Below are 26,417 nucleotides of genomic sequence, written 5' to 3' on the forward strand. Positions count from 1 at the left end.
GGTCACGGTCCCCAGGAAGCACTGGATGAAGCCGCAGGGATATTTAACCACAGGCAACACACGCAGCCGATCTCCAGCAAGGGTCAAGGGTCAAGGGTCACAGATTACCCCACTGAACGGGCAGCTAGAGGAACCCCAGAACCTCAGAGCATACAAAGCGTGCCCATCTGCTGCCAGGAGTTCAGCCTCTTGACAGGAATCCCTAAGCTGTACGAAACACCCGTGGAGCGGACAGTTAAAACTTCAACAGCCAATGGGAGCGAGGAGAGACTGCGGTCAAAGCCCCCCACCTGCCCTCTCCCAGGAGGGCGGGAGCAGCTCTGCTCGGTGGTCCCGTCTCCTTCGGGAACCATCATGTGCACCAACTCTCTGCCTGAACGCTTTCTCGCAGCCTGAATCAGACCGACCACGTCACACCAACACTTTGAAGATACAGATCACACCGCTGCTCGTGCGCGGTGGAATGCGAGGGAGGCGGCAGCGCGCTCCCACCCAGACAGCTGGCCAGATGTGTCAGAGCACAGAAATCCCCTCCCCCCACCCCACCCGCCTTGTTCCGCCACCACCAGATGGGGCTGAGGGCCGTTGGTGTTGTGCACTGTGCAAGGCCTGTGCTAACGTGCTGGAAGTGGGTACACTTGTGCGCCTGTGCATGTACATCAGGGAAGGGAACTACTCAAGGAAGAAGGCCAAGGATATCCGACTTCCTTTGGATCCTGCTCTTCTCCGGGCCTCCAGCCCAGGAACAGGCCCTGCAGGCCGAGGTCCGTGGGCTCTGCCTGGCTTCTGGGCTCCTTCCTGGGGTAGAGTGGGCAAAGGGAGAGTGGGTCCCATTTCCCCCAACAGTGACGCGGCGGAGCAGGAGGAGTCCCCAGACGTGGGGGACGCCGGCATGGCCATGTCGGCGCCGGGACCACCACACAGACCAGGACCCTGCAGCACCGACGACCCACTCTCAGGCCGGGGAGCCTCAACACCCGTGAGCTGTACAGAACAGACACGCAGCTCCCAGTCCGGAGCACAACAAGCACGTCCACCTCTTACTGACTGCGAGACCGCCGACTGGCGGACTGACGAATGCTCCACCTTCCAAGGAGCAGGAGGCCTCTATCCTGGTCACCCGGACACTTCCCCAAACTGGCCAGCCAGGCACGGACGAGTCCCACACAGACTTCACCCAGAGAGCGCTCATGACTAAAGGATAACAGTCCTGTTATCTAACTAACAGGACAGCAGCAGCTCTGGAAAGGACCAATGTACTAAGACAGCACTGCCCAGCCCTGGAGGAACACTGGCTGACAACATGCTGATGTCGCGGTGCAGATCCCTGCAGGAGCAGAGTGAAATGAATACATACAGATCGATGGCCGTTCCGTACTGTTGTATATTTTTAATGGGACATATACTTCACCCCATTTGTATGTTAAGCAAAACATAGCTGATTGACTGCAAGACACCGAGCCGCTCCCCCCGCTAGGGAGCTCCGCCGAGCCAGAGACACCGAGCGGCTCCCCCGCTAGGGAGCTCCGCCGAGCCAGAGACACCGAGCCCCTCCCCCAGCTAGGGAGCACCGCCGAGCCAGAGACACCGAGCCGCTCCCCCCGCTAGGGAGCGCCGCCGAGCCAGAGACACCGAGCCGCTCCCCCCGCTAGGGAGCGCCGCCGAGCCAGAGACACCGAGCCGCTCCCCCCGCTAGGGAGCGCCGCCGAGCCAGAGACACCGAGCCGCTCCTCCCGCTAGGGAGCTCCGCCGAGCCAGAGACACCGAGCCGCTCCTCCCGCTAGGGAGCTCCGCCGAGCCAGAGACACCGAGCGGCTCCCCCGCTAGGGAGCTCCGCCGAGCCAGAGACACCGAGCCCCTCCCCCAGCTAGGGAGCAACCCCGAGCCAGAGACACCGAGCCGCTCCCCCAGCTAGGGAGCGCCGCCGAGCCAGAGACACCGAGCCGCTCCCCCCGCTAGGGAGCGCCGCCGAGCCAGAGACACCGAGCCGCTCCCCCGCTAGGGAGCGCCGCCGAGCCAGAGACACCGAGCCGCTCCCCCGCTAGGGAGCGCCGCCGAGCCAGAGACACCGAGCCGCTCCCCCAGCTAGGGAGCGCCGCCGAGCCAGAGACACCGAGCCGCTCCCCCGCTAGGGAGCGCCGCCGAGCCAGAGACACCGAGCCGCTCCCCCCGCTAGGGAGCGCCGCTGAGCCAGAGACACCGAGCTGGTCCCCCGCTAGGGAGCTCCACTGAGCCAGAGACACCGGGCGGCTCCCCAGATAGGGAGCTCCACTGAGCCAGAGACACCACACGACTGTCAAGCGAGCAAAACGACAGTCTCCTAACTGTGTGAATTAAGTGAATCAAGAGTTACCATCCCCACACGTCCCAGCCCAATCACTTCGCCCCGCCAGCTCTGGGACCCTCATCACTGAGGTCGGGGGTCCGAGCCTCGTCAGCGCCAGCCCCCTCTCCTACGGGCACACTTCCTGACCACACCACAAACACCCTCTGCCCGTGTGTTCAAACCTCACCGTGCAGCAGGCTTGTTTTCCATGGCCTTAAATTCATAACCCATTTCTTTCCTTTATTCATTTCGCTGTGCAGTTTTCCTGCTCACTGTAGTTTTTCTACCCTACTGCACTGCACATCCTCCACGGCTAACAGCAATGCCTCAGACTCAACGCACATCTGCACTTTTTGCATGATCTAGAAGGTCTTTTCTCTCACTACTACATATTTATTGTCCCATAACATATTTATTAGGTTTGTAATGTACTGTCTACGTTGCACAGTAGATCAGCCCGATTAAGAATTCCTATGTACATGTAGGGCAATAAACTCCTCTACTCGTATGTATCATTTATGTGAAGGGTCATGAAAATGCACGGGATTGAATGGCGCTATAATAATCATTTGATTGATTGACTGACTGCCGCCGGAGATGTGGATCTCAGCTGCAGTCAATCCCAGCTGACAGATGAGCTACTCTTGCAGGATCTGGGTTTTGAACCAACGCCCCAGTCTTCCTCTCCGCCAGCAGCCTCCGGCTACGAATACTTCAGCCGTGCCGTAGAGACTTAAAACACGTCTCAGCTCCACGGGGGACGGCAAAAAAAAAGTTTCATTCCGACCGTATTTTCTCACATGGTGTCGTTTGAGAACAACCTGAAGTGCGCACAGCTAGTCTTTGCTGTAACGGCAGGCAGTTCAACAGTTCGTGTCTCAACACGTTGAAAACTTTTTTTTGAAGCAATATCTTGGCTGAAGTACAGCACAGATACACGCACCCTTCTCCGGGGACCTGCGAGAAATCAAATCGGGCCTCGCCAGAGCGATCAAAACCGTTTTTTAAGTCTTGCAAGTCGGGACACGCTGTAAAATAAAATCAAATCTCTAATGCAGTGAGTCAGCCGTACCCTCGGCTAAATCTGCGCCCAGCCCAACCTCTGTACATCAGTTTTATTGACCACGCAGCTCAACAAACTCCGCAAATAATTCAGCTTCTTTTCGGCAGAACCAGTGAGCCGACTGACTCTTGTCCGACTCGGTTCCGAAACTGCAAAAAACACAGCCCGGGGTCCAGCCTCAGATAGTCGACGAGAGTCTGAGAAAGTAGGAACTTGGACACACGGACACACACACACACACCGGCTCCAGCCAGCTGAAGTTTTACCCACCGTGGTTCCCTGCAAGAAAAGGAAACGCGGAGCCGGTCGCCTGAGCGGAGAGCAGCCCAGCCACAGAGCCCCCGCGGCGGCTGGCGAGACCCGGCCACCCCGCCGCCCCCTCGCCTGCCTGCGGGTCAGCTCGCAGCGCTCTGCCCGCCGGACCCTCCCGGGCTGCCCAACCACTCGAAACCCAGGCCTGCCCAGCGGCCTGCCGCTGCCTCTCCCCCGCACAAGCCCGGCCAGGAGGGGAGCACGCCAGAGCCGAGCCGAGCCCGGCCGGCCAGCCGCCCTGCGCCGGTCACCCCCCGGATCCCTCCCCGGGCAGCGAGTACGACCGGCCACCGCCGGAGCCCCCCCAGCCGCACCGGCACAAGCGCAGACTCACCGAGGTCGTCCATGGTTCCGAGTCTGGGTTCGGCGCCGTCAGGCGGACCGGTACTGTGCTGTGCTTTGCTGTTCTGATCCGGGAGGGGGGGGAAGAGGCAGACGCCGACGTGAAGCTGTTCCAGCTGATGCCCCGCGTTGCTCGTCTGCGCGGAACCGCAAGAACTTTTCTAAGTCTGGGGAGGGGGAACGCGCTGCGCGGCCCCGCAGATAGCTAGGCAGAGGGGAGGGTCGTGGGCGCGCACTCGCACCGGCGCGGCGTGCCCGCGCTTTCCAGGCTCTTGGAGGTGCCGAATTTGGAGAGGCGAGCTTGTAATGGCGAGAGCGCAGCTGCAGACGGGCGGAAAAACTTTACCAGAGACCTCTAGTGGAGGGGAGAGGGAATTCCGCGTTTCTAGAAGCAGAGATCCACTCTCGTATCAATATTCTGGGAATGCCGAGTGCTAATGTTATAACCCCCGTCTGATCATTACCTTGTCGCGGTGAAGGGGCTTGCGTATCTCAGTGAAGCTGTGAGCTATACCGCGAAGGGCTACTCAAGACGAGAAGCTCATGGCAGAGAGATTAAACTAAATAGGGTCCACTGGAGAAGGTATTAGGAATCCACTCCGGTATTTCGCCAAGAAAACCCTATGGCGGCAGAGGTTAAGAGGGATAGATAGTCTTACCGAAGTCATGAATATGACTTGGTAAGAGCTCAGAGAAGTTGTTGACAGACAGACCTGGCACGCTGAAGCATATGAGGTCACGAAAAGTCGAACTCGACTGAACGACTGAACACACACAATGTCTTAACAGACGCTTTAGAGTCCCTCAAAGCAGACGCGACAGAGTGAGGAATTCCTTTGTCCCGCGTTCAATGAAACTACTCAGCAAATGAGTTCAGAGTACAGCAGTACCGGCTCCTGGGCAAGGGCAGTTAGTGGTCGTGTGTGACAATGAAGGGGTGTTGAGCAGTTACAGGGGCTCAGGGTGATCGTGGGGAGTAAACTTACAGCCTCTGGTATCCCCGGGGGATTCCTGTAGGAGTGATGCATCAGATCTAGGTCTGGGTTGACGTCTTTTAGGTGATGTCATCTTAATTCCTAATGGAATGTTTATATCTACTGTTTGCATATTGTTGCAAGTCTCTCTGTGTGTAAAACATAGCGGCGAGGAGGGAAAACGAACTTCTGCGAATTCGGGCAGGAAAGTATTCTCGAATCGTACAATGATGATGATGATTGATGAAGTCAACGTAGGTTCACTAACACGCCGTGGACAGCCGCCCCCGTTATGTCGCTCACAGCGTCCGTTTGTGTTTGCGACGCTATTGCGCTTATCTTTTGGGGTTTCTCGGTTACGGTACTTGGGTGCCTTGGCGTATTTTTGCCGTTCTCTCTCAGTTCCAAGACACGCACAATAAAAAGCAGACGTTTGCGAAGCCCGTCCGTCCCAGCCCCTGGCCCGTCTTCCACAAGCGATAATGATTTACCGCCTGCAAATGGATATTTTGCGACCCAGGTGGGATCGTTTTCTTCAGCTGCGCTCCGAAATAGAACCGCAGAAATTAAAACTCCTTCAGCGCTGACGACTCCGTGTCCGGAGGAAGAGGGCAAAGACGAACTCAAGGCGGGGGGAGTTATTTTCCGTGAACTCTCAGGTGCTTCCCCAATTCGCCTCCGAGGCTCCCAAAGGACCTTAAGCCGCAGGTGTGTCGGCTCTGCTACCACAGAGCGGTCGCCCCCCGCCGCCGCCGTGTTGAAATCGCGCCTCCCGGACACGGGGATGGCGCTGGAGCAAAACGCCAAGCACAAAACAGAGCGCGCACAAACACCCATTCAACCCTGAGCACACGGTCAGACAGAGGTGTGATATTAATACCAGAGGAGGGGAAACTGACCCACCCCAGATTCTCTGCCTTCTGACTGGAGCCCGAACCAGGCACACACAGCCCCACGAGGACCGCTCAGTCCCACGCAGCTGGTAAAAACTGGTTCATCCTATCCCAGCCAGCAACAGGCGCAAGGCTCATTTTCAGTCACGAAAAGATTTGCAGTAGAGCCACAGAGGCCAAACACTGCTATGTGCTCGACAACCCTTGAAAGTCATCAGATTCTGATATGTCCAATCGTTCCTACTTGTATATTCTCCTGATGGCCTTTGTCCCGTTGCTGCTTGGCACACTGACAGCGACTTCAGCGGCCAAAACGAAAGGAGAATCGCTATAGTTTCCCATTGCAATTCCCGGCATATCCTGCAGGAGATGCGTCTTTCCGAGGATCAGAAGGGGAGACAACACCCAGGAACTTCAGGACCACGGGGAGGGGTAATGAGAAACCTGTAGCTGAGCTGGCCTGTTTGGTTTACATATATATACAAATGCATTTGGCTGAACTACAGAATAGAAGGCACTGATTAGTAGAGGGAAGAGCTGACTTCAAATCAGCGAGCGTGACCTTGTGTTGGAGACAATGTCGCAGGGAAAAAGCAGAGGAGGAGCCGGGCAGGGGTCCAGGCAGTCGGATGCAGTCGGGCTCGTCTGGGACAGCCCCTCTCGCTCGCTCGCTCTCAGCGGGATAACGTTTCCAGAGCTCCATCCTCGGCACGGGCCGGGCCAGAGCAAGGGGGGGCGTGTCCACCGGCTCTGGCTCGTCTCCGGCTGGCAGCACACGCAGCTCCCCGCGGAAACGCCTCCCCCAGCCCCGTGGCGCACGGCAACTCGGAACCCAGGCACGGGAACCGCCAGCTGCGCCACTCAAATGTCCGCCGAGCTGCTGAGCTCTGGTCTTGGACAAATGGCCCAAGGCAAACTGAACTGGGGGCTGGGGGGGGCGGGGGGGGCTGTCGAACCGGCCTCCGACAGCAGCTTTTCAAACCCGCGCCGAGCCCACGGGGAAGGAAGGGGGCTTTGCGCCCCCAGAGAGGTGGGAAAACACACACGTCCGCAGACTACAGCTCGGCAACCTGCACCCGAACTGGGACGTCCAGGACAGTGACCGCTGCCCGCCGATCGCAAGAGAGACCCTCTTCTACCTCACTGGACCCTGGCCCTCCACGACTCCATGACTCCCCCGTTTGCTCTGACTCATCTTTAGTCCTGTGTTCCTTGGGAGCAGAGCAGAACAGCACGGAATGGGAGCTTCCGGGCGGGAATGGGAACGTGCTCCACTGAGCCGAAGCAGGTGAATCCGAGAGCCGAGTGCACTCTGGGGTCGGGCTGTGAGCCACGGTTTCATACAGCTGCCATTCTGCGCTTCCCCCCGTTATCCACACCACAGCGTGCCTCTTCCTGGTCACTTCCTGTTTATATCAAGGGCATTATGGGATTCCCCATGGATCACTGCTGCTAACCCTCCTCCCCCCCCCCCCCCCCCACCATGGTAGGGGCCTCTTTGGACAGGAATGAATGCAGAAAGACAGTCAAAATGAACGCCACAATCTGCACAGGAGCATTCAACAGATCTAAAGCTATAATAACAGAGCCTGGTTGGCTTCCTTTACATCATTTTGTAAAGGTTTAGAAAGGTTTAAAGCCTGATTTGTTTAACGTTTGTGGCAAAAGTCTTGGTGTTTAATGGACAAATGTGTCATTAAGATTTCACACTCTAAAAATAGGCACTAATGCATAATACATAAAGGTATTAATACAGCATACAGCTGCAATAAATTAATACTCCTACCCCCCCAATCCCCTCCCCAGTCCACTAAGACCGAATGGAGGGTGGCAAATGCCCCGCAGGCCACCTGCCAGAAATGCAACTTATTTCCCGCTCGGTACGAACGTTCGGTTCGAAAGAATCCACAAGGGCCTTGCAGGACCGCAGGGTTCCTCGCCCAGAGACAGAGGGACAGGGCGCCCTCCCCCCACCGAGCCGCAGGCCGCAGCGGGCTGGGGCGGCTCAGAAGTCCTCCGCCCGGAGCTTCCTCTCCTCCTGCTCGGTCAGCGGCTGGCGGGCCAGGAGCTTCTCGTGCAGCCTGTGGTGCTTCCCGATGCCCAGCTTGGGCAGGCCACGGTTCAGGCCCTCCAGCAGGACGCAGGCCTTGCACAGCCGCTGGCTGGAGATGTACCCGCAGCGGGCGCAGCTGCCCTGCACGGGCATCCTCACGTCCTCCTTCACGGACAGGTTCTCGCCCGAGTGGATGACGTCCACGATGGCGCTGGGCCGCACCGACTCCAGGTCCTTCAGGAAGGCGCGGGCGTGGCCGCGGTAGGCGTTGGGCGAGTACACGCACTCGGTGGAGAAGTAGTCGAGCTTCTTGAAGTAGGCGTAGAGCACAATCTCCTTCTCGTAGGCGTACTTGAGGGGCTTGCAGCGCGGGATGGCGCCCTCGCTGCCCGTCGTGATGGCCGTGCAGCGGCGCAGGCGGGCGATGTCGCCGCGCAGGAAGTTCATCAGGACGGTCTCCGCCACGTCATCCGCGTTGTGTCCTGGAGGGAGGGACAGGGGTCAGGCAGGCAGCTGAAACAGCCCTAGCAAGGCTCCCAGGCAGCAGACAGATCCTCACCATCCCAGATCTCCTCTGCAGCCTGACACCGCACGGCCCAGTTATTTCTGTTAATTGGCCCTACTTATTATTTACCATCTAAATAAACCCTAACCCGACAGACTCATTTCCTTCTAAGCCTCTGTATTCATTTGCAAGTTTTGACTTCACACCACCTGAGTGTCATCTCTGCTTCTCTCCTGCTCCCGCCTCCTCTCCACTCCCGGCTCTTGTCCTCCCCTGCTTTATCAGCTGCTGACTTTCCTCTCTCTCTCACACTCGAAGAAGGCTCCACAGCTGAAACACTGTGTTTCTTTTCTTCTCTTTTCAGCATGGAATAAACCTTTTCTTGTCCTTGTCCTTTGCAGCCTACACATGCTGATGCATCTAACTACATGAACTACTTCAATTTAAATCAAGTCTACACAGCGTTTTTTCCTCCACATCTACCATGACTCAACTAATCAACTGATTCTTAACCTTGCAGCCGACTTGCAGTCCTGACGCCAGTGGCTCTCCACACTCTCTCTCGAACCAGCAGACTGACAATGTCCTGAGCCCAATTCTGCAGGGCTGGCACTCGACCCAAGCGACCTCAGCCCCCCCCCCCACCTCTCACACCACATTTTCCTATCTCTGCAGCGCTGGTAAGGCAAAGCTGAAGGTTTTGCCAGCAGTCATATCACCCTGCAACTCAACACCAGCAGCCCACTGAAGCTCAGCAGTGTGAGCCTGGTCAGTACCTGGAGGGGAGAGTCCTGAGAAAGCTAAGGCTGCTGCTGGAAGAGGTGTTAGTGGGGCCAGCAGGGGGCGCTCACCCTGCGGTCTGTGTGGGTCCTAATGCCCCAGTATAGTGACGGGGACACTATACTATAAAAAAGGTGTAGTCTTTTGGATGAGACGTTAAACTGAGGTCCTGACTCTCTGTGGTAATTAAAAATCCCAGGGTGTTTCTCGAAAAGAGTAGGGGTGTTGCCCCGGCATCCTGGCCAAATTTCCCCCTGGCCCTTACCAATCATGGCCTCCTAATAATCCCCATCTCTGAACTGGCTTCATCACTCTGCTCTCCTCCCCACTGAGGGCTGGAGTGTGGGGAGAGGACTGGTGCATCACCCAGGTGGGGGCTGCACACTGGTGGGGGTGGAGGGGATCCTCATTACCTGTGAAGCACTTTGAGTAGAGTGCCTAGAAAAGCGCTATATGTGTAAGGAATTATCAATTATTATTATTATTACTACTACTATTTGCTGGCGTGGCTTTTGCATGAAGAGCAAGAGCTTCCAGGCCGCGCTGAAACCTTGAGTTCTTCCATTTCTACTGCCTGCTGACGACCCTATTCTGCAAATCTGGCGTCAAGGGACAAACCATTGAATTTACCAATCATGGCCTCCTAATAATCCCCATCTATGATATGGCTTCATTACTCTGCTCTCCTCCCCACTGAGAGCTGGTGTGTGGTGAGCGTTCTGGTGCACTATGACTTCCATTGCATCATCCAGGTGGGGCTGCACATTTGTGGTGGTAGTGGGATTCCCCATTACCTGTAAAGCGCTTTGAGTGGAGTGTCCAGAAAAGAGCTATATAAGTGTAAGCAATTATTAATTATTATAAACCCAGCCCACCTGTGCAGATCTTGTCCACTCCGAGCATCATGGCTCCCCTGTCGAGGGCCTGCCGGCGGAAGACCCCGCAGAAGGTGCAGTTGTTCTTCAGCCCCACCTGCTTCACGATGGCGTCCATGGTCCAGCCGTACAGCTCCTCGTAGGACACGATCTTGAGGGGCAGGTCGTACTGCTGCTGGTTCCTCTTCACCGTCTCCAGGGAGTCGTCGCGGTAACCGGTGATGCCCTCGTCCACCGACAGCAGGATGAGGTTGAGGCCGTAGCCGTGGCGCTCGTTCAGCACCTTCAGGACGTGCGCCAGGACGGTGGAGTCCTTGCCCCCCGACGCCCCGATGCCGACGGTCTCCCCGGGACGGAAGAGCTGGGCCGAGGCGATGGTCTGGTGCACCTCCTCCTCGAACGCCCAGAAGAAGCAGGGGCGGCACAGCGAGTGGCCCGTCTTCGGGCGCCTGAGGACCGCCGAGCTCTTCTGGCAGTGGCTGCAGGGAACGGGCATGGTGGAGGCCGGAGCGGCTGCAGAGCAAGTGGGGGAGGACGGTTAATCAGGCGACACGCTGCCGACGGCGAAGAGAAACCAGGCTCGGACCCAGGCGCGTTCAACACCTGGCAGTATCACTCTTACAAGACAGACACGCAACTTGTCTGGGCAAAACAAAAACATGAACAAGAAACCCGGCGGTATTTCTTAAGCGACCCTGTTGTTTAATTCACTGAGGCTGCTGATCCTGTGTCACAAATGTCTGCTTAATGAAGCATCCCAGTCTCACTACAGGACCGTCCCATCCTGGTCCTGCAGGGCTCTTGGCTCTTCACTCCACCCGAGTTCTTGGTTTCATAGGTGTGTACAGAAACACGGTTCAACCAGCTGCTTGATGTTAGGCTCTCCTGAAACTGAGTCCTCAGCCTAGAGAAATAGCCGATGTGTACTACTTCCAAGAAATGTTGCTCCAGAACTCCTGTCTCAGAGACTACCCCTTTACTGGACTCTCCATTCATAATGAGCTGACAGGTGGGAACAGCATGGTCAGTGCTTTGCCTTTCTTCGAAAAAAACCTCAATAACTATTTCATTTGTAAGAGACTCAGCATCCTTTAGTTCTGAAGTAACACCTGAAGAAAAAATAAATGAATAAATAAATAAATTCCTTACACTTCTATAGCGCTTTTCCCAACACTCCACTCAAAGTGCTTTACAGATAATGGGGAATCCCCTCCCACCTTATTTTCTTCCTAAACACAGATTACAAGCACTCTCTGTAATATATAGACCTAATGATTTAATTCAACACTGTCAGGACTTCTGAAACCCGTCTCCTGGCAAAGGAATTTTCTACTTCTCAAGATGGGATAAGGTGGAAATGAATTTAAAACGAGCAGTTTCATGAAGAGCTCAATAAGCTTAATTAGGGGATCTCGAATTAAAAGCAAATGAGACAGGGATTCTCAAGTACCAAATTTGAAACTCTGATCTCAAGGCTAAAATTATATATTACAATTGCAATTAAAGCTGCACAGTTTTAATCGACATTAACTGGTGTATTGTAAATCTTTAAAAAAACAACAGAACTTTTACTTTCAACATATATATCCCGAGGATACTTTTATATTACAGCGAACGTAATACATCCTTTTAAGGTTATTATTAAAAAAAAACGTTTGTTTTTAACTCTGCGGGATACGCCAATCTACTGCAGTAGCTATTAGTTTTGTACTCACAAGCTGTTTGGAAAAAAAACGTATTCAACAATACCTGAAAAGGTGACTTCTTCAAGAAGGTTCACGATATGAAAAACCATACACTGAACTTCACAACAAATCCAGCAACTCTCCCCACATCACAACTCCGAGCCACAGGACGCCGCCATCTTGGAGCAGTACCACTGCCCAGGTCAACTTCCTCTTCCGGAGCAAAAGTCACGTGTAATTACACGGCTATTCATTCGCTAAAACAGGCGCCTTTGTCGGAGTGTCTTACAAAATAGAACATTTTTATGAAATAAGGACTAAATAAGAAAAACAAAATGGAAGTCCATATGAAACAAAATGGGAATATGTCAAACGTCTCGTTACCTCGGGTTCCAAGTTTACACTCAATAAGAGCAATTAGCAACGCGCCCTATATAACTAGTCTGAGAGCAACAGACATGAATGTGAGGGTATGTGATACATGCTTAAGTATTACATAAAATTAAAATCCTTATACATAAAACATAGTTGCATACAAAGTAGTTTACATTTTAAGGTGGGGGGGGTTGTATTTGAGTTGTTGCACAAAAGCGTACTCGGGGTTTAGTCATTTGGTTTACTAGTGGGTTTGGGGAGGGTTCTTCCTCTTTCCCTCCAACGAGTGATATCTGTTCATACACAGCAGTGCTCCTGTCGTCCTTATCGCGTTCGTTTTTCATTTACACAGAACACACTGCTTTCAGCCTGTCGGGACATCACTGCACGGTCTTGTATGGGCAAGACCTCCCCGTCCTGCAAACGGGAGCGCCTCCAATCACAGCTCGTCGCTTCTCATGTTGTGTTCAATCACAGCAGAGGGTTTTAACCGCACCCACACACCTTCCCCTACCCCAATTGGGGCGTGTGTATTCAGGAATCGGGGTGGGACAGGAAATGACGCTCCTGCGCTGTTTGCTTGTGACGTCACGGCACTGTCCTGTATTGGCAGGCGGCGAATTAATAAACACTGTATTTATGAAGTCAATGAAGGCTGCCGGTGCATTTCATGTTAAGCGTAATTGATGGTTAAGGTATGTTAAACTTACGATCTTTTACTGTTAGGTACTTCTTCAGTCTTTCACTTCGTAATTGCTTCTATTGTATATATATCCATATATAAGAGCACGTTTGTTGCATAACTCTACCCCTGACCTTAACGTTCACCTGTGGGCAGCAGATGTCTCTACTCGAAAGTTTGAGAGTGACCGTTAGCAGTCAACGTTAGCAATATCGTAAATGCGTCACCAGCGATACTATTTCTCATATAGTTCAAGTAGGGAGCTGCGCAGTCTGCAAAGGAACAAGTAAAGTTTTATACTCTCTGGTGAAAAGAGAAGAAAAGTCTTATTCCCTGTTGAAAGGACAAGAGACAGCGTTTCGGGTGTGAGCTACACCTTCTTCAGGAGTGAAGAAGGCTCCACAGCCGAAACGTTGTCTCTTGTCCTTTCAACAGGGATAAGACTTTCCCTGTTCCTTTGCAGCCTGTGGATGCCGATGCAGCTCCCCACTTGAACTTGTCCGCACTCTGGCTGCCATCGCATCATTCCCTGGAGGGGATCCCCGTTACCTGTAAAGCGCTTTGAGCGGAGTATCCAGAATAGCGCTATAGAAGTGTAAGCAATTATTATTATGAAGTAATCATCTGGTCAGAATGGAGTGGTAGGGGTCTCCGGGACATCCCTGTCGAGCTGTTCCTCCTGCTCCCCCAGTCTGTTTGCTGCTGGGAGGGGTTTTGAAAGGTGCTCTTCACTGGTCTGCGCTGTTCCTGCTTTGTCCTGCAGATGGCACTCCTGTCCCTGTTGCCCGCGGCGACAGGGGGCGGGGCCGGCCCGCGGTCTCGGCGCTGCTGGAGGCTCTGCTCGTCCGCGGCGGGGGCGGCGGCCAGCCTGGATTTCGTTCCCGCCAGCGGCCCCCTCTCCTCCGCCGAGCTGGAGCAGCTGCAAGAATTCGTGTCCCGCTCCAGGCGGCTCTTCCTGATCACCGGCGCCGGCCTCTCCACGGAGTCCGGCATCCCGGACTACCGCTCGGAGGGCGTCGGGCTGTACGCGCGGACCGGGCGCCGCCCGGTCCAGCACGCCGAGTTCCTGAGGAGCCCCCGAGCCCGGCAGCGGTACTGGGCGCGGAACTTCGTGGGCTGGCCCCAGTTCTCCGGCCGCCAGCCCAACGCGGCACACCTGGCTCTGCGCAGCTGGGAGGCGCTGGGGAGGCTCCACTGGCTGGTGACGCAGAACGTGGATGCCCTGCACTCCAAGGCCGGACAGCGACGGCTCACGGAGCTGCACGGCTGCTCCCACAGGTACGGCAGAGCAGGAGGGAGAGAGGGGAACCGGCAGGGGGAGCCGGAGCCTGTCCCAGCATGCAGTGGGCACGAGGCAGGGTACACCCTGGACAGGACGCCAGTCCATCACAGGGCACATACTAACTCACCCCAGGGCCAATTAATCTACCAGCATGTCCTTGGACTGTGGGAGGAAACCCACGTGAACTTGGGGAGACCATGCAGACTCCACGCAGACAGCACCCCAACAGTGAACCCAGGGCCCCAGCCCCCCGAGGCAGCAGCGCTCACCCCCCAGTCCTGGGGCTAAATAATAACCTTAACCCACCTGGCCGCTCACACCCCATGAAGCAGATGCGTTTGATCGCTAGTGGCTAGGGACAGAACATCCCTGTTGTCACCGTCCAGATTCACCTCCTTGTTATCGCCCCGTGTGAAGTGCTGGCCAGGGGTTTCTCGAGCCGACCCAGGGAACGGGAGTCGCTGAGCCCTGGCGTTCCAGCCTCCTCGTTATGCAATTAGAGCCTCATGGAGCTGAGAGTGGAATTAAACCTCTCCAGCGCCTCCACAGCTGCGAACTGGTTGTGAGCCTCGCTCCGCCCGTCTCTGGCCCGCAGGGTGGTGTGCCTGGGCTGCGGGCAGCCGTCGCCGCGGGAGGCCCTGCAGGCCCGCCTCCGCGCCCTGAACCCGGGCTGGGCCGCCGAGGCGGGGGGGGCGGCCCCGGACGGCGACGTGCTCCTGACGGACGAGCAGGTGCGGCACTTCCGCGTGGCGCCGTGCGAGGCCTGCGGCGGCGTGCTCAAGCCCGCCGTCACCTTCTTCGGGGACACCGTGGACCGGGCCACCGTGAGCTTCGTCCATCAGAGGCTGGCGGAGGCGGACGCGCTGCTGGTGGCCGGCTCGTCGCTGCAGGTAGAGTCGCCGCTCGTGGCTCGGCTCAGAGGGAGCTGGCTGTGCTGCAGTGTTGCAGAGCACGAACAGATATAAGAATATAGGAAGCAAAGGAACAAGTAGTAATAATAATAATTGCTTACACTTATGTAGCGCTTTTCTGGACACTCCACTCAAAGCGCTTTACAGGTCATGGGAATCCCCTCCACCCCCACCAGTGTGCAGCCCCACCTGGATGATGCGCCAGTCCGCTCCCCACACACCAGCTCTCAGTGGGGAGGAGAGCAGAGTGATGAAGCCAGTTCAGAGATGGGGATTATTAGGAGGCCATGACTGGTAAAGGCCAGGGGGAAATTTGGCCAGGACACTGGGGTAACACCCCTACTCTTTTCGAGAGACGCACTGGGATTTTTAATGACCACAGAGAGTCAGGACCTCAGTTTTACGTCTCATCCGAAGGACTGTGCCTGTTTACAGTATAGTGTCCCCGTCACTATACTGGGGCATTAGGACCCACACAGACCGCAGGGTGAGCGCCCCCTGCTGGCCCCACTAACACCTCTTCCAGCAGCAACCTTAGTTTTTCCCAGGAGGTCTCCACTCCAGGTACTGGCCAGGCCCACACTTGCTGAGCTTCAGTGGGGCTGCCAGCTGGGAGTTGCAGAGTCATATGGCTGCTGGCGAAGACTGGGGGAGGCGGACGTGCTGCTGGTGGCCGGCTCGTCGCTGCAGGTAGAGTCGCCACAGCGCGGGGCTCGGTCCAGCTGGCTGCCCGCTGCGGGCAGAGGGAGTTGGCTGTTAATAGGTTTATTCCAAAAAAGGGAGAAAGAAAATGCAACGTTTCGGCCGAAACGTTGTGTTTTCTTTCTCCCTTTTTTCCAGCATGGAATAAACCTATTACTTGTTCCTTTGCAGCCTACGCATGCTGACGCAGCTACCCACCTGAACTAAGAATATAGGAAGTCTACATACATTTCTCCAATATGTTGATTTTTCCTTTAAAATTTGGTCAGTATGTCTGGTGCACGCTTCACACTCCCTTGGATCCAGAAGTATCCTGGGTCTGGGTGCATTCGGACTCGAAAGTGACCCTTAATCTGTTGCGTTGTGTTAGAAATACCTGCCAGAGGAAGGAAAGGACTGCAGCCTTGCAGTCCTGGTGCTGCTGGAGTCCAGCCTGGTACCTGCAGGCAGCGGTCAGTCTCCCCACAGCTCTCTCCTCCCGCAGGTGTACTCTGGGTACAGGTTCCTCCTGGCGGCCGGCGAACGCAAGCTGCCCATCGCCATCCTCAACATCGGCCCCACCAGGGCTGACCGCCTGGCCAGCGTGAGGGTCAGCGCGCGGTGCGGGGAGGTGCTGCCCAGCATCCTGCCCCTCTGAGGGGGGGCTGGGGGGGGCAAGGAGGCACACCTGGCGGACAGCCCCCTGGACCGCCTGTGGAAAAACTCAGGGACGCAGGGGACGCTGGGAGATACACACATTCTGGAGCACCTTTGCCCTCCTGTGTCTGTAAAGAACAGATACAGAGCTGCCTGCTTCACAGAATGCAAACCAGCATGGTGCCGTCCTCTGGGTTGCACATGGGCAAAATGTGGCCACCCTGCCCAAGATCTGGCGTCGCTGCAGAAGACAAGGGGGCAGCTGGCAGCCACCCTGCCGATCCGGTTCATAGAAACTTAACGCCTGCGGATACTTCCAGAGTCGAGGGGTTTGTCCCCAGCTGAATCGGCATCCACAGTTTGTTCTACCAAGCTCTAATAAAGCACTTTGTCATTTTTTTGTCAGCTCTCATCAGTGCACCAGGATAACTGTCTTTCCACACTGTTCCTCAAGTGTTTCTCAAACTGTTCACATTTTAAGTACTACAGATCTGTTTGTTTGTTTTTTCGCTCAGTTGTAGGCAATGCCATGTGTACATTGCAAACAGAAACACCCTGTTTCTGTCCCTGCAGTGCGGGCAGAGGGGAGAAACGCTGCATGCACGCGTGAGCCACAGCTCCTGGCCAGACTCTCACAGAACACACGGAGATACTGACGGAGCAGGGGGCTCCTGCCTCTGAAACACATCAACCCAAACTTGAAACTGTGCGTAAAAAGATTTACAGATTCTGCACAGTCCTCCTTGCTTCAGACTAACTTCACTTAAGCCTCGTCTGCCATTACAAATGAAAAGCACAAGTCTGTTTCCTTCCACAGAGCCACTGAGCGATTATCAGAGTTTAATCGGGTATTATTTTGTCATATGATTTTTTTTTTTCTTATGAGCAGATTTGGAGTTGCCCCTAAGGAAGACAGGACACATGATTAGAAGATCGGTCTTTGGTTTAATAATAAAATACAATTATGAAAACATTCCACTACATACATTTATGCTAATACATTGCAAAATGTTTAGGATTCTTATTGGATCCTGCTAAAAAAAATTTAAGTTTATAAGTTTGATATACAGTATCAAAACAAGCCTTCAATAATTCCAGTATTTGGCATTCTTTTTACAACAGTTAGCTGAAATATACTTTATATGGAAACATTTGCTTTGGTATCTTTGCATAGGTTATAAATTGAAATATGTGCTTTGGTTTCTTTGCATAGATGGTAAATTGAAATATGTGCTTTGGTATACATTTTCTTCTATTCCAGTAGGAGTTATCAGTTGTCCTGGGTATCTGTTGTTTTATTGTGCTGCCCTGGATAGGGATGGAGGAGAGGTGTGTAGGGGTGCCTGCAGGCGGGGAGGGGTGTTGGCAGGCAGGGGGATGTAGGAGTGTGGGGGCGCTTGCAGGCGCGGGATTGTGGGGGTGCTGGCAGGAGGGGGGTGTAGGAGTGTGGGGGTGCTGGCAGGTGGGGGGGTGTAGGAGTGTAGGGGTGCCTGCAGGCAGGTGGGGGGGTGTAGGAGTATAGGGGTGCTGGCAGGCAGGAGAGGTCTTGTAGAAGGAGAGGGGGGGCTGCGCCGGATCCCGGGGGTCAGGGTGATCCCGGGGGGGTGGCGAACCCAGAGCTGTCGCTGCAGCTGCTGCACGGGGAGTCGACGGGAGGGGTCCCCGGAGCTGGGCTCTGGGCGCTCCTGAACTTGGACAGCAGCGCCGTGTTGAAGGCAGAGGCAGGGGAGCTCTCCTGGCCCCCGGCCGGCCGGCTCCTACTGGGGGTGCAGATCGGGGTGCCTCCCGGAGACCTGATTCAGAACACACCCTTCAACCTTCACCCTCAACCCTTCACCTTTCACCCTCAACCCTCCACCCCCTCGATCTTCACAAGATCAACCTTCTCAAAGAACAGTTAATTGCTCCAGATCGGAGCCAGTGGCCTAGTGCTCATCTCCTCTCAAGCACATCTCAACAAGAACCACACGAGAGAGAAAACTCAGATCATTAACAACCTGCCCCGCAGACAGGGACCGGAGCAGAGGAGCACGCTTTCAAACAGTGCTTCCTCTTCATCTGCCTCGTGTCATTTCACACAATGTCTGACAGAAGACTATTCAGGCCATCATGCTCGCTGGGGAGTTGATTAGCTGCGCAAAAATTGTATCGAGCCTCTTATTAAAGATGCTCCGGAGCTCTGAGGGACATTCTGGAATGTGTGCGTGCAAGAGCGGGCGTCGCCGTGCCCCTACCTCTCGATGCCCGTCGCCTTCAGCCTCTTCAGGGGGTTAGAGGCGAGAATCGCGGTGCGGATCTCGGCGTGGGGGTCACCCAGATCTGGCAGGGCCGGCGGATCCACACAGCTGTTTCGGACAAAAGGGGGGGGAATGGACAGTCAGCAGTGCCAATGGGCCTTCTGGGTGCAGGCAGGGGAAAGGATCAGTCTAGGATTTCATGGTATAGCTTCCCAGGAGTGGAAATCGGTGGTCTTCCCCAGTGGCGGGGTGCCACTTACTGGGGGAAGATTCTTCTGTTTAAGGGGGAACTGCATCGCCATTTTTATGTTTCTCATGTTAAAACAGTATTGAAAACATGCTTCCTACAGTTAAGAAATATTGCGAAACTAAGGCAGTTTCTCTCCACTCAAAGACACAGAGAAATGAATACACGCTCTTGTATACAGCACGTCAGACTACTGCGATGCCCTACTATCAGGGTGCTCCGGACTTCAAAATCCTTCTACTTACTTACAAGGCTCTCAGAGTTCAGGCACCTGTCTATCTAATGGAACTTATTAATGTTTACCATCCTACATCACCCACTTAGATCACAGAATGTAAGTCTTCTTCATATTCCACACATTAATAAAAAAACAGTTGGCGGTAAAGTCTTTAGTTACAGGGCCCCTAGCTTATGGAACAGTCTCCCACCCCATATTCGGGATGCCGAGTCAATCTCAGTATTCAGATCCAGACTGAAGACCTATTACTTCAGCCTAGCCTGCTCAAACCTTACATTATAGCCTGCTGCTGGTGCTGCTGTACATGCCATTGTGTGTCTCTATGTTGGCCCACCAGGTAGATACATCTGTTCTGACCAGACTATCCTACTCTCCTCCCCACATGTCTGGATGGCGCCCGGGCTGGGGACCATCTGAGTTGGATGCTGCATCACTGCCATGGATCCAAGAGGGACATCGTGGATATAGCTATCGTTAAGGAGGATTTTGCTGGTCTACAGAGATCTGCATGGAGTACTGACATACAGAAGACACGATGGATGGATTAATACCCTCATTCATTTATTTCCTTTTTTAATTGTCTAATGTTAGCATGCCCAAAGGGGTTGGGCAGCCAGTTGACCTTGGACCCCTAGAGGTTTCTTTTCTCCTCACAGAGGAGTTTTTGGTTCCTCTCCTCTGTTGTCTTCTGGTCTTTTCTGTTCTGTATTCACAACATGTATGGTTACTTGCTTTGTTAAGCGCCTGGGTACAACCTTGTTGTTTAAGGGGCTATATAAAAATAAATTGAATTGAATATTTTGGGGTTAGAAAGAATCAGCACTGATGAGTGCATTTCAAACCACGGTAACATGGAAAACCTCCAAGTTCCACCACTTGTGGAGAGACCCCCTTTTATTGGGTAGTGTGGCCATAACCTTATCTTCCCATAACCAGTAAGCGTCTCGACCCAGATAGCAGGGGCGATAACCTCTCTCGCTCGATTCCAGTTGGCCAGGTGCACCCCTTAACTGTCTTCTTACTTAGTGGCGTCCCAACCCGAGAAACGACGAGGCTGCCATGGTAACCCAATCCCGCTGTGCCCACGGCTTCATCACCTTGAGGGCTCTGTGGAAAGGCCCCGTGGAAAAGGGCAACCTTCACTGCCTCAGGAACCGCTTTTCTAGGGAGCTGAAGTCACCAGGTACAGCCGATTCTGTGATTTCCCTGTGGCTCTCCTGAATGTGATCACTCCGCCCCTTGAGGACTCACCCGTTCTTCCAGTCGCAGCTTCGCTACACCACGGAATAGATCAAACTGACCTCAGTGCTATACAAGTGTAAGGAATTATGATTAACAGAGCCCTTCAGCCTTAATAAAGCCAGGAACCAGCCCAGGGCAGATTTCACAGAGTGGGTGGAGAGCGTTTGCCCTTGACACGAGCTTCCTCGGGGAGGACCGGGGTCACGGCACCCTCACCTCCTGCCTGGCCGGTTGAGCCTGGAGAGGCCGTAGCTGTCCAGCAGGTCTGGGGTCGCGGCCACCTGAAACTCGCCCTGCAAGAGAGAGCGCGGGAGAGCGCATCAGTCACAGGCCCAGTTCAACCACGTCTGGGTTTCCTCTTCCCGTGTCTGGCTGGTCTGCCCACAGCAGCTCGACCGATCCTCTCCACTGCAGCGCTGCGACAGACTCGGCACCTTCAACGCTGCAGCGACCCTCCTAACAAATATTGAAGGAGCTGGCTGGAGCAGATCTGTGCATCAGGGTGGTCAGGAGGGGAAGGAAGTACTCGCTGCACACTGCTCTGGAAAACACCCATGAAAAGCTACAGCCTCACACTCCGATACGTAAGGAAGCACATTGCTGCCACGAAGGTAAAAAAAGAAATTCGCCCCCTTATCTCGTAATTACGAGATAACGAATTATTACGAGATTGTTGTGGGAAATTCTTCATCAGAGGAGCAGGACACAGTCTTGTGCAGATTCAGTTTTACTGCGCTCAATAAGTACAACAACGCGCGCTGGGTCTGCCCCACAGAACAGACAAACTGCAAGGGTTTCCCAGCTCTTATATACAGTCAGAAGAACATTTGTTTCACAATCTGAGTGCTTGTCCTGTTCTTTGATACAGCACACCTGAAGAAGGCTCCACGGCCGAAACGTTGTGTTCTCTTTCTTCTTTTTTCCAGCATGGAATAAACTCATTACTTGTTCCTTTGCAGCCTACGCATGCTGACGCAGCTCCCCACCTGAACTACTGTTCTTTGACATGTAATTACCTCTTTGTCCTAGTCTGTCTTGCTCTAGATTCTGTCCTTTGATATGCAGCAGACATTGGTCTGCTTTATCCTGTTTGTGGGTGTTGTTCCTGTCTTTTATTATGTAGCGTTAAGCCACTGGGGCTGCTAAAGCAAGTCAGCTTTATGGCACCTTAGTGTAACTTTTGTTTGAGGCTAAATTAACAGACCCCATCAACACCTCTCACAATCTGCTTAAGTGGTGGTACTTTGATGCTGGATAAGTGAGATATATACATGTCCCACTTCAGAGATAGCAATGCTTACGTCAGTGTACAGCCTGTTACGTTGTGCACTGAACGCATACAGACCTTGTATTTTAATGATTGTGTCCAGCGCGGCAGAATTTGTACAGATTTCGACTGGGGCTTAGCCATAATGCAATCACGCAATTTTTAGCAAATATGAGCAGAATCATTACAAGCACGAGGACCAGTTTTGTGGGATTTAGAGATCAAAGCAATGATGGCTCCGTTATGAACAGTTACACGTGCAATCACTTCCACTGCTTAAAACTGTAAGTCCGCACGTAGCGATATAGGTATTGTAACGCATACGGCCGACATTACAGGTTGTGCGAGCCGGCTTGCCAGCGCGGTGACGTCACCGCCCTTCCCTGTGGATAGCAGGGACCTCAGCCGCCGGGCTGGGGGGAGAGCTCCCTTTAGCTCAGCTGGCTGGGTCCCTGTTGAGTGACGCCAGAGGCCTGGGTTCGAGTCCCCAGCGGTGGGGGGCCAACCTGATGCGGGAGCAGCAAGGGCGCATACCCCCGAGAACCCGAAAGCGCTACGGTATGAAAGGAATAAATTCAAGGTTTATTCCCTGCTGGACAGAGAAGAGAAACAACGTTTTGGCTGTGAGGGCTTCACAGCTAAAATGTTGTGTTTCTTTTCATTTCAGTTCAGCATGGAATAATAATGATAATAAAAAGAATACACAAGATAAAACACAATTACAATATACAGAGGAGACCGTGGATGGTGGTACTAAGAAAAGCAGAGGGGTGAAGAATGGAACCAGTTCAGTAAAGGCTCTTCTGAAGAAGAGGGTTTTGAGTCTGGATTTGAAGGAGTTTAGAGAAGGTGACTCTCTGATATCCTTGGGGAGAGAGTTCCAGAGCTTGGGAGCATAACAGGAGAAGGACATGTTCCTTTGCAGCCTACGCATGCTGACATAGCTACCTACTTTAGGTATTATACGACAATTGTGCTATCGCATGAGCACATCAAGTATGCGAGAATTACTAAGTCATAATTATGAGATAATCACCGTATCTCATAATTACGAGATATGGGTTTCCCATATCAATTTCCCATTGGCCCTTAACAATCATGGCCTCCTAATAATCCCCATCTCTGAATTGACTTCATCACTCTGCTCTTCTCCCCACTAATAGCTGATGTGTGGTGAGCGTTCTGGCTCACTATGGCTGCCGTTGCATCATCCAGGTGGGGCTGCACACTGGTGGTGGAGGGGAGTCCCCATTACCTGTAAAGCTTTGAGTGGAGTGTCCAGAAAAGCGCTATATAAGTGTAAGCAATTATTATTATTATTATTATTATTATTATTATTATTACTGCACTTGCAATGTGCTTCATCCTCTGTGTTCCCAGTGTTGCCAGCACATGAATTCCCTCAACACTAAACAGACTACTAAACACAGCCTGGAAGCAGGTAACCTGGGATACCCCTGCGCCACGTCCGCTGTGCAGAATCTAACACCCCCATACGTCTCCTTCTGTACGACAGTCAGGCCCAGGGGTCGACTCACCCTCCTGACGTTGGCCTGATCCCTCAGGGGAGTCTGGGCCCCAGGCTGTGGGGTGCTGGGGGGCAGGGGGGGCGCAGGAGGAGGGGGTGGGGGACACACCACCGAAGCCCCTCCATCCTGCATCTTCCGCTTCCTGTCCTGCAGCCGCCTGGAGGTCCTCCGGGCCGCGTGCTTGGCCTCTGCGCGAGACGAGAGGGACAGGCTGAGAGTCGGGCCGCTGCGCCGCTGGGCTCTCACCTCGACACGGCGCCGCTGCGGGCCGGGCCGGCGCTGTCACCTTGGGCATAGAGCTGCACCTTCTCCATCTCCTCCCGGAGCCGCGCCACGTGCTGCCGCAGCTCCTGCCTGCCCACGGCGTTACAGCGGTTCATCTGGCCCTCCACCGCCGAGAAGAACTTGGCCTGGCATGTGGAGAGAGCAAGCGGTCAGCCCCGAGCCCTTGACCTCTGACCTCACCCCAAACACCCCTTCACCTCTGACCTAACCCCAAAACACCCCCGACCCCTTTACCTCTGACCTCACCTCAAAACACCCCCCACCCTAACCCTTGACCTCTGACCTCACCTCAAAACACCCCCCACTCTCCTGACTCCTTCACCTCTGACCTCACCCCAAAACACCCCCACCCTAACCTTTGACCTCTGACCTCACCCCAAACACCCCTTCACCTCTGACCTCACCTCAAAACACCCCCACCCCGACCCCTTCACCTCTGACCTCACCCCAAAACACCCCCCACCCCAACCCCTTGACCTTTGACCTCACCTCTAAACACCCCCACCCTCCTGACCCCTTCACCTCTGACCTCACCCCAAAACACCCCCCACTCTCCTGACCCCTTCACCTCTGACCTCACCCCAAAACACCCCCACCCTAACCCTTGACCTCTGACCTCACCTCTAAACAACCCCCACCCTCCTGACCCCTTCACCTCTGACCTCACCCCAAAACACCCCCGACCCCTTCACCTCTGACCTCACCTCAAAACACCCCCCACCCTCCTGACCTCTTCACCTCTGACCTCACCAAAAAACACCCCCACCCTCCTGACCCCTTCAGCTCTGACCTCACCCCCAAAACACCCCCGACCCTTTCGCCTCTGACCTCATCTCAAAATACTCCCCCAACCCTGACAATTCACCTATGACCTCACCTCAAAGCTTTGAGTGAAGTGTCCAGAAAAGAGCTATATAAGTGTTGGGAATTATTATATCTTTGAAGACTTTGTATTGACTCTCAGTGTATAATACAGTGTACTTTTAGTCGACTCAACACTCCCCTCACAAGAAACTAAGCTGGGGGTGAGTGACTGTTGTAAAGAAGATCCCATTTGATTTTTTTTAGCGTGTGTGCCCATTTGTCTGTCGGTTGTTTGTATTTGTGTGGACGTTTAGGAACGTAGACACACAACGCACGCCCCGCCCCGCCCATGACGTACACACGCACGCACATGGCGGCGCCCCGCCCCGCCCAGGACGCACGGACGCACGCACCCTGATGGCAGTGCCCACGGCGCCGCGCTCCAGTTCCGCCTGCTTCCTGCGGCGCACGACGCGCTCGCACAGCTCGGGCTGGCGCTCCATGGTGAGGAAGAGGTCCCGCAGGGCGCGCTCCGTGTAGGACAAGCCCTGCTCCTCGAACTCGTCCTCCGACAGCAGCTGGCAGAAGGTCATGACCATGGGGCTCTCTCTGTCGAACTCCTCCATGCTTTCCATCGGGGGCCTGCGGAGAGACGTGCGTCTTTCTTTCAGTTTGCAATCAGGATGTTTATCACAGATTCTTCTCGCAAGAAAAAAACAGGCGCTCTGCCAAGAGGGACGTCCGCTAAGCAGACGAAAAAAGTAACGATCCTGCTCACCATTTAAAATCTGACAGCTTCCATTTACTTTTAAAATTCCCCCAATATAAGCCCCTGGCTGTGATTCCTGCCCGACTCCTGGACAGTACTTTCACTACAGCTGTATCCTCGCTCCACTCCTCCGCCGTAGAGCGGCTGCTCTCCCGTGTTTCTAATCCAGCCTCATGCGCTCACGGCACCTGTGATGTCTAGTTCAAATGTAAAAAAATCAGAGCTTAACTGGCCCGGCCGGTTGATTCCGGCGTTGCCAGATGCCGCAGACTCGGTGGTGTAAAAGGGCATGTCGCAAAGCGCTTCGAGAGCATGAGGTGGAATGATCCTGGTCACCGCGGCGCAATCAGTTCAATTCAAGAAGCTTTATTGGCATGAGCAATGAATAAATCAGTATTGCCAATTAACACAACATCTACAGATATTTACAATATAGACACATCCTAAAACACGTACATACAAACATATGGATCATTACTGGGAGACAGGCTCACTGCTCCTCAGGCTGTGACAGGAGATCACATACTGGGCTGCCAGTTCAACTGAGTTCCCTCCTCGCTCTCCCAGTAGGATTGGGACCCATTGTGATTCTGGCAGGTGTGGGAACTCTGGGATTAGATTTCTGAATTTGGGGAAGGATGTTTCTCTAATCCCAGAGTATCTGTCACAGTGCAGTAGGAAGTGCACCTCTGTCTCTATTTCTCCCTGCTGGCAGTGGGAGCACAGCCTGTCCTCTCTGGGCAGCCAGGTCTGCCTGTGTCGCCCAGTTTCTATGGCCAGGCTGTGGTCTGACCAAAAGTTACGAGGGCAGGTTTACCGGCGCAGCCTCTCGCACTGTGTGTACCGATGATGCACAAAACGAAATGCGTTCAGCTTCTCTAAGCGAGAGTATAGTATAGTATAGTAAAATACTTACTTCCAGTAATTCAAGTCGGAGCGGACTACTTCCCAAAAGTGTTTTAATTGTATTAAGCAGTTTAGAATCTGCTTCCGTTATATTGTTTTCCGGTAAGTCAATGCAATTAAAAAAAAACATGGACAGTCAGTAATTATTTACATATACTTACCGTTACGCCCTATATTTGATCTGATGGGGGGAGAGACAACCAAATTAAAGTTTCAAAAGTTCACTAGTTTTTAAAAACACGCACTGACCACCTCCCGCCTCCCGCAAATCAAATTTAAACCGGAAGCGCTCTCTGGCCAATCCGAGAGCGGGGGAGGACACGTGATCCAGCGCTGCGATCACGTGAGGGCTGACGTCACTGTTAACTCTCCCACGCGTGAGGCGCTGTGCTGCTGTTTGGGCTGAAAGTCGGGAAACTTCAGGAGAGGACTTGCGGGTGAGTTTTTTTTTTTTTAAACCGAGCGGGACCAGATTTATTTTCGGCTGCACTCGGCCT

General features: G+C 53.9%; 4 protein-coding genes across 7 annotated transcripts in view; 1 reads left to right on the forward strand and 3 right to left on the reverse strand.

Annotated features, from left to right (window-relative positions):
- The window catches only part of pxnb (paxillin b), a 53,452-nt gene extending 49,272 nt beyond the window's left edge, over window positions 1-4,180 (reverse strand). For all 3 annotated transcript variants that reach the window (XM_088935627.1, XM_088935626.1, XM_088935625.1), the window contains exon 1: window positions 4,036-4,180. In XM_088935627.1, coding sequence (XP_088791753.1) covers window positions 4,036-4,048 — 13 coding nt within the window. In that variant the 5' untranslated portion in view covers window positions 4,049-4,180. The remainder of the gene's footprint in view (window positions 1-4,035) is intronic.
- A 3,385-nt stretch (window positions 4,181-7,565) lies between these two features.
- ctu1 (cytosolic thiouridylase subunit 1 homolog (S. pombe)) lies at window positions 7,566-12,019 on the reverse strand. 2 transcript variants are annotated; one of them, XM_088935754.1, is made up of 3 exons: window positions 11,873-12,019; window positions 10,124-10,636; window positions 7,566-8,445 (listed from the first exon to the last, which is right to left on the reverse strand). In XM_088935754.1, the coding sequence occupies exons 1-3, from the start codon at window positions 11,916-11,918 to the stop codon at window positions 7,916-7,918; spliced, it is 1,089 nt and encodes a 362-aa protein (XP_088791880.1). In that variant the 5' UTR covers window positions 11,919-12,019; the 3' UTR covers window positions 7,566-7,915. The 2 variants fall into 2 exon arrangements, with proteins under 2 accessions (XP_088791880.1, XP_088791881.1); XM_088935755.1 differs by having other exon boundaries at window positions 10,124-11,232; window positions 11,873-12,005.
- A 727-nt stretch (window positions 12,020-12,746) lies between these two features.
- Window positions 12,747-16,789, forward strand: sirt4 (sirtuin 4). The gene is made up of 4 exons (XM_088936053.1): window positions 12,747-12,878; window positions 13,629-14,143; window positions 14,743-15,037; window positions 16,245-16,789. The coding sequence occupies exons 1-4, from the start codon at window positions 12,870-12,872 to the stop codon at window positions 16,395-16,397; spliced, it is 972 nt and encodes a 323-aa protein (XP_088792179.1). The 5' UTR covers window positions 12,747-12,869; the 3' UTR covers window positions 16,398-16,789.
- A 1,012-nt stretch (window positions 16,790-17,801) lies between these two features.
- On the reverse strand, window positions 17,802-25,087 carry LOC148818870 (uncharacterized). Its single transcript, XM_088935934.1, has 7 exons — window positions 25,024-25,087; window positions 24,659-24,887; window positions 23,443-23,566; window positions 23,166-23,344; window positions 20,577-20,653; window positions 18,631-18,741; window positions 17,802-18,189 (listed from the first exon to the last, which is right to left on the reverse strand). The coding sequence occupies exons 2-7, from the start codon at window positions 24,878-24,880 to the stop codon at window positions 17,982-17,984; spliced, it is 921 nt and encodes a 306-aa protein (XP_088792060.1). The 5' UTR covers window positions 24,881-24,887; window positions 25,024-25,087; the 3' UTR covers window positions 17,802-17,981.
- Window positions 25,088-26,417: the final 1,330 nt, after the last annotated feature.

This window comes from Atractosteus spatula, chromosome 17, assembly GCF_055471065.1.
Source record: "Atractosteus spatula isolate fAtrSpa1 chromosome 17, fAtrSpa1.hap1, whole genome shotgun sequence".
Lineage (NCBI taxonomy): Eukaryota > Metazoa > Chordata > Actinopteri > Semionotiformes > Lepisosteidae > Atractosteus > Atractosteus spatula.

Coding starts and splice junctions, on each gene's coding strand:
- ctu1 (XM_088935754.1), bottom strand. CDS start 11,918: ATGGTTTTTCATATCGTGAACCTTCTTGAAGAAGTCACCTTTTCAG. Junction 10,637..11,872: donor TGAAGAAGTCACCTTTTCAG/GTATTGTTGAAT, acceptor CTTGCTCTGCAG/CCGCTCCGGCCTCCACCATG. Junction 8,446..10,123: donor AGTGGACAAGATCTGCACAG/GTGGGCTGGGTT, acceptor CCCTCCCTCCAG/GACACAACGCGGATGACGTG.
- sirt4 (XM_088936053.1), top strand. Junction 14,144..14,742: donor CTGCACGGCTGCTCCCACAG/GTACGGCAGAGC, acceptor TCTGGCCCGCAG/GGTGGTGTGCCTGGGCTGCG. Junction 15,038..16,244: donor TGGCCGGCTCGTCGCTGCAG/GTAGAGTCGCCG, acceptor CTCCTCCCGCAG/GTGTACTCTGGGTACAGGTT.
- LOC148818870 (XM_088935934.1), bottom strand. CDS start 24,880: ATGGAAAGCATGGAGGAGTTCGACAGAGAGAGCCCCATGGTCATGACC. Junction 23,345..23,442: donor GGTGCAGCTCTATGCCCAAG/GTGACAGCGCCG, acceptor CGTCTCGCGCAG/AGGCCAAGCACGCGGCCCGG. Junction 20,654..23,165: donor ATCAGGCCAACGTCAGGAGG/GTGAGTCGACCC, acceptor TCTCTCTTGCAG/GGCGAGTTTCAGGTGGCCGC.